The sequence below is a fragment of the Podarcis muralis genome, chromosome 6 (assembly GCF_964188315.1).
Source record: "Podarcis muralis chromosome 6, rPodMur119.hap1.1, whole genome shotgun sequence".
In the NCBI taxonomy this organism is placed as follows: domain Eukaryota; kingdom Metazoa; phylum Chordata; class Lepidosauria; order Squamata; family Lacertidae; genus Podarcis; species Podarcis muralis.
In genome coordinates this window covers 82,163,517-82,169,516 of record NC_135660.1, presented here as the reverse complement: position 1 = coordinate 82,169,516, position 6,000 = coordinate 82,163,517, and the positions used below count along the sequence as shown (strand labels likewise).

The window sequence follows — 6,000 nt, the reverse complement described above, 5'->3', positions numbered from 1 at the left end:
CACAATATACCTACCCATCTTTTCATAGGGTTGTAGTGTGGCCATATCTCTCACTTTACAGACTAAAGTCCTCTCCCTGAAAGGCTGTTCAACCGAAGTCTCTTTTAGACATAAGGAAACATAAACAGGGGTTGCCCCTCAAGTTAGTACCTGGACAGCAGACATGCATAATACCTGTCTCTATCTAAGTTACTATCATTCTGAGTTTGCATGCAATTAGATATATAAAGGTAAAGGGACCCCTGACCGTTAGGTCCAGTCGTGAACGACTCGGGTTGCGGTGCTCATCTCGCTTTTTACTGGCCGAGGGAGCCAGTGTACAGCTCCCGGGTCATGTGGCCAGCATGACTAAGCCACTTCTGGCGAACCAGAGCAGCGCATGGAAACGCCGTTTACCTTCCCGCTGGAGCGGTACCTATTTATCTACTTGCACTTTGTCAAACTGCTAGGTTGGCAGGAGCAGGGACCGAACAACGGGAGCTCACCCCGCGTGGGGATTCGAACTGCCGACCTTCTGATCAGCAAGCCCTAGGCTCCCTGGTTTAGACCACAGTGCCACCTGTGTCCCCTAATTAGATATATAAGCATATGAAATTTTACATTTTTACTTTGTCCCCCTTTTGGTGACAAAGTCCATCTTTTTTTGCTGATGCATAAACAGCCACCCTATAGTACTGTCAGCATAGCATCCTGGATACTATGATAAGCACGGGGCGAACGTAGCAACACGCTATTGAGGCAAACTTGCGGGTCTCTTTCTATCTTATCACCCCGAGTGTAAGCTCGCTTCCCAGCACAGTCGGTCGTTTACAGCCGGAAATCACTCAAGTCAATAGTCATAGCTGTGATGGCAATCAAATTCCAGCTTGCAGTACACAAAAGGACTCCCACCCTCCTTTTGTGGCGAAATTGCCCCGGAGGGAAAGAGTTCAGCATGAACCTGCATGGCTGAATTAAAGTCAGCCAGTGGCACAATGTGGTTAATGTAGCTCCGCTCTGAGGAAGTGTTGTCTCTACCAGTGACATCCAATGTGAGGCCAGAGGGCAGAAAAGTTCTCTGTAAAGAATAAGGATGGGGAGGGGAGGACACTAAATATAACAGGAAACTGTTCTATTTCTTCAGTGTATCTGAAGAAGTGTGCATGCACACGAAAGCTCATACCAAGAACTAACTTAGTTGGTCTTTAAGGTGCTACTGGAAGGAATTTTTTTTGTTTTGACTATGGCAGACCAACACGGCTACCCATCTGTAAAAGGAAACTGTAGGGTATGAGATGGGAATGCAAAGATTTAGATAGAAGTATCGTGTCAAGGCTGGATTATACAAGCAGCGGTATGGGAGGGAAGACCAGAAAAGATCACGAGAGAATGATACTGTGGACCCAAAGCTTTTTGCCCCAGTGTTTCCAGAAAATGAGGGAATGTGCTGAAGTTGTAGACATTGCTGCCATAGGGCACACCAGAAATACCTTATTTAAGCCCAATAGACCAGTTAGTTAAGACAGCATATTTGCAAAGCCTTTGTGCATTTACAAAGACAAAGCAGCAAAATTGTTTTGCTGAATTACAGAACACCGAGTTAAATTGGTGTTTGATTATAAGAGGAAATATGTAGAAAACACTCCACCCCCAAAGGAGTTTGTCAGAGCTTTGGGTTTTCAAGAAATTAACATCCCTTTTGACCAACTTCTATAATCTGTTTTGTGTTTGACTTGCTTTTAGTTGTTTTTATTTTTTTAGAGTTTGCAGAAAACTTACTTAACTGTACTTGAAGTTTCATTTGTGTTGTCCTTTCCCAAGGGCCCAGTTCCCATAACAAATCCCCTGTGCAGGAATGATCTTCTGAAGACTGCATATGCTCTGTGTGCATGACAGCAGCTTAAAATCTGGACCTGTCAGAATTGATGTTCTCCACTCTTCCACCCCTTGTTTTAGCAGGTGGAGGGGTCTGGCTCGACAATCTCTTTTTAAACCCCAAACCAGCTGACAGCAGCGCTGAATGGAAATGTAGAGACAAGCTAGATGACGGTTCATTTCCAATCAACGTATTAAATTTACTGACAATAATTATTGGTGCATACTATTATGAATTGGGAGCCATCATCTCTACAAAGAATGATCATTCTCTGCACTGTATTGTGTGTGTGTGTGTGCGCAAGCAGAGTATGGTCAGCTGATTCATGTAGGGCCGGAAGAAAAGATCCTTTGATTGGCTCATACATGATAGAAGCACATCACATGATGAATCGACACAAAATTGTGGGGAACAGCTCATGAGAAACACTGTAAATAGGGCAAATGGAGGTTGTGGCTGGGGGTGTCGCATCTGTGTCAGTTACTGAGACAAGGAAGTCATTACGTAAAGTCGCCACAATCATATAACGTTCATGTGTGGATCAGCCCTTAGATTACTGGAAAGGATTCATCTTTCTGCATGATCTAACGAGTTACATAAATGCAACAAAATGGTCTCAGGGTACCCTAGGTATGCATGAATGTTCAAATAGTTATGCTTTGTTAAGAATATTTACAGCCGTTTTAGGTAGAGAATTCCATCAGTAAATGACCCTGAACACACACCTTGAAAAATTATCTTTATTCACATCTACAGTACAGTATAAGAAAGCAAAATTTTCCCATGCTACATGAAACTGTTCACATTTTGGAAGGGAACTTCCTTTTGGAAGCTTCTGGATTCTGAGGACCAACCTGTCTTGTATAACATTATCCACAAAACTGGGGATAGTGATCTGACATTCAGACCCGCTACTGGCTCAAAGAAGTATGTGCAAACTGCCATACAAAGCACAAACTGCAATCACACAGTGGTCTTTGTTGCCCCATAGCCTCCCAAATACAGAGAAGCTTGTAGTGAATTTAGGGGGGGGGATCATCTCATTAGTACTCCAGCTTCATACCTTTTAGTCCATGGTGCTATTAACAGCTCAGCACAGCTTTTATATGAGTTGTTACACTCAATTCCCTCTAGTGGTAGGAGAGATTTGGTAGTTCATGTTTAGATCTGGATCATCTTCTGGACTGGCTTCTACTCTAGTCTGGCTTTATCTGGAAGGCTCTGAAGTACTGTCTCCATCACAGTCTTCACCTTCAAAAAGGCATCCAGAAAATAAGCAAATGAGTGGTCATGAATGCTATTCTGGCTGCATTACCAATTTTGTTTTATTTTATTATCACTATTTTTTCGTATTATCTTTCTTTGTATTCAGAATTTGTTTCTTTATGCCTAGCAAAAAAAGAATCATGCAGTTTGCTGTACGTTATCATTTTTCTTTAAGAAAAAAGCAAACAAACCAGAAGATGACCTTAATTCCTATGTTGGGGGTGATACTAACATGCACACACAAATATAATTGCGAATCAGTTAAACATTTGCTCTGATAAACAATGTACGGTAGTTTAGGACCAACGTGAAACGCATGAATCAATATGAACTGAAAAGGGATAATTTAAACAATAAGGGTGGGGAGAGAGAGGGGCATTGCCTTCATTTCCTCATCTAGTTTTCCCCATCATGTTACTTGTTATAAAAGTATTGAAGGGTTCCAAGTACCTTCATTTACTTAAAAACTTTACTCACAAACTCTTCAACATTCAGCAATATAAAAAGTGTCAGATGTTACAAAAGTGAGTTTTGCAGCTTTCTTACCTACAGAATATCATTGCTCTGGGGAGTAAACCCAAGGAATGTCTACTAGAATGAAAGGGGGGGGGTCCATCAGCCTCCACTTGCACAATTCCCAGTCATTCCCATTAGCTCATCATTAACATAACTGTGTATTAATTAAGCTGGAGAAATAGTCAGTGTATCAGTGCCTGCACTCCTGAACTTTAGCAGGTAAGATCATTCTCTGAATCTCCTAATAAATAAAATCAGTGTTGGCCATGATCCCAATGCTAACCCCCAATAGCTCCTCCCCATTCAATTCACTACCATTCAGAGCCAATTTTGATTCCCACCCCTCTGTCTTCCTCTCTCTTTCTGTAGTTACTCTGTGGTGGAATCTACATGGAATGGTGTGAAATGGCCCCAAAATATAAAGAATTTCTCGGGCCACTCCCCCCCCTTTTCTAAGAAGTTGCCACACAAAGTGTACTTGGGAAGCAAACTTTAACAGAAAAGGATATGCACTACATATGACAGCAAACACAACCTATTTGACATCAATCCAACTGGAAATTACTTTGGACACTCTGACAGATGTTTATCACAGCTGGTAGAGGCAGCAGAAATCTTTCCTATTACTATAGCTAATGCTTCTGACAGAAATCCAGGCAAAAACGTTAAGCGTCTTCCCTTTCATAGGGATTTGGTGTCCCACAATCCACGTTACAGGTTTTTGATGTAGCAGGGAAAATTATTGCTTTTAAAAACCAAACGCCGTCAGCTGAAGTTCACTGCGGATTAAGTACACAAAAGATAAACGCCTGCAGCAGTGGTGGATCAGTTGCGCACATCATGATCTCTCACTTATCCAGCCTCCAAACCCTACTTAGAGAGGCATGCAGCTCCAGTTTAAAATATGCCATCTGCTTGCTGTTTGGTGCTCTCCAGCTGCTACGTAGTAAGGGAAATGTGGAAATCGGGGTTGTCAAAAATTAAAGGCCTTCTTGGGGGGTCTGCTTCCTTGTCAGCTTTATGCAGCAGCTTGAAAAGTCCAGTTCCAATGTTCATTGGGATACCCATAATGATGCACTCAGAAACGCCTAGAGAAGATCAAGAAAAAACGATTAAAGCCTCATATTTCCCATGCAATGTGCACCATGGACTTAAAGAAGCAGAGGTTGTTTAAGAGATTAGCTACAGTAATATTGCATATTACAATCGTGGTCTAAAGCAAGTATTACCTGCAAACCAACTTCACTATGTCAAGACCATGGTGAAAAAAGGAGTAGGATGAGAGATCATTCCCTACTATGGGGCAACAGCAAAAAAGGCCATGCTCCACTTCCCCCATTTTCAGCCAGGATACATTTAGAGAGTTGTGCTTAGTGGCAAGATTCATCACCCAAGACACTTACCACACACTGAATCCTTCTGCCCAAAATATGCAGCGTCGAAGAGGTGATCTGCTGTCTTCTCAAACGAAGCAAGCATCAATACACTCTCCTTCATTTTTGCCAGGCCAAACCGAGTAATCCCCAGAACCTCACCCTAGTCCGAGAAAAGGAAGACAGCGGAACCTCATAAGCTAATTCATGCTCACCATAGGCTTTGACTCTGCACGAAGAAGGCAAATCCATATTGTGCATGAAGTTGCATTTCTTGTCCTGGGCAAGTGTACACTGATAGCTATATGGATGCATAATAATTTGTCCAGCATGGTTGTTAATAAAGGAGATTTGGAACAACTGTCTTGCCCACCTCCTCTCAAATACAACATATACATATATAACATATTTTAGTTTCTTATTGTTCTATTATATTAGGCCACTGATTCTTGAGTGCCAACTTCCCTTTCCTAGGCTGATGGCCAATCAGGTGCGGGGAAGTGTCAATATCTCTTGCAATTGCTGGCAGCAGAGGCTGATCTCTCCCAGTCAACAAAGCAAGTGGAAAGAGAGTTATGTCAGAGCAGCAGCTGACAGACCAGCCTGCTCACTCTGCCCACACTGCTCACTCTTGTGGCGATGGGCAGAGAGGAAGGAAACTGGGTACACCAGTGGGGGCAGGATATGTGTGGACATTCCTGGAAGGGCACATCCGAATGATTCACATATTCCTGATTACTTGGACCAAAGGAAAAACAGCCACCCTGAACCTTAATTTGGGCTTAGAAGATATACTGTATGTCAGTACAGTAAATGGATGCCTATCATGATGCTCTTTGCTACGCAGGTGCCTAGGAAGGGAGTAAACCATGTGGATATTGCAGCAAGCAACACTCGTATAGGTGTTTCCCCGGTATTTTCTTCATTTACATTTATTTGAGGGAAGGAGGGCCAAGTGCATTGGTGGCAAAACAATGAAAAGGGAGAAAA

The 6,000-nt window shown here is 42.5% G+C and overlaps 1 protein-coding gene across 2 annotated transcripts in view; it reads right to left on the bottom strand.

The window, feature by feature from the left end:
- Positions 1-2,581: 2,581 nt before the first annotated feature.
- Positions 2,582-6,000, bottom strand: part of POLR3A (RNA polymerase III subunit A) — a 57,166-nt gene continuing 53,747 nt past the window's right edge. For both annotated transcript variants that reach the window (XM_028729156.2, XM_028729157.2), the window contains 2 exons: positions 5,041-5,173; positions 2,582-4,725 (listed from right to left, as the gene is read on the bottom strand). In XM_028729156.2, the coding sequence (XP_028584989.1) occupies positions 4,577-4,725; positions 5,041-5,173 (282 nt within the window). In that variant the 3' untranslated portion in view covers positions 2,582-4,576. The remainder of the gene's footprint in view (positions 4,726-5,040; positions 5,174-6,000) is intronic.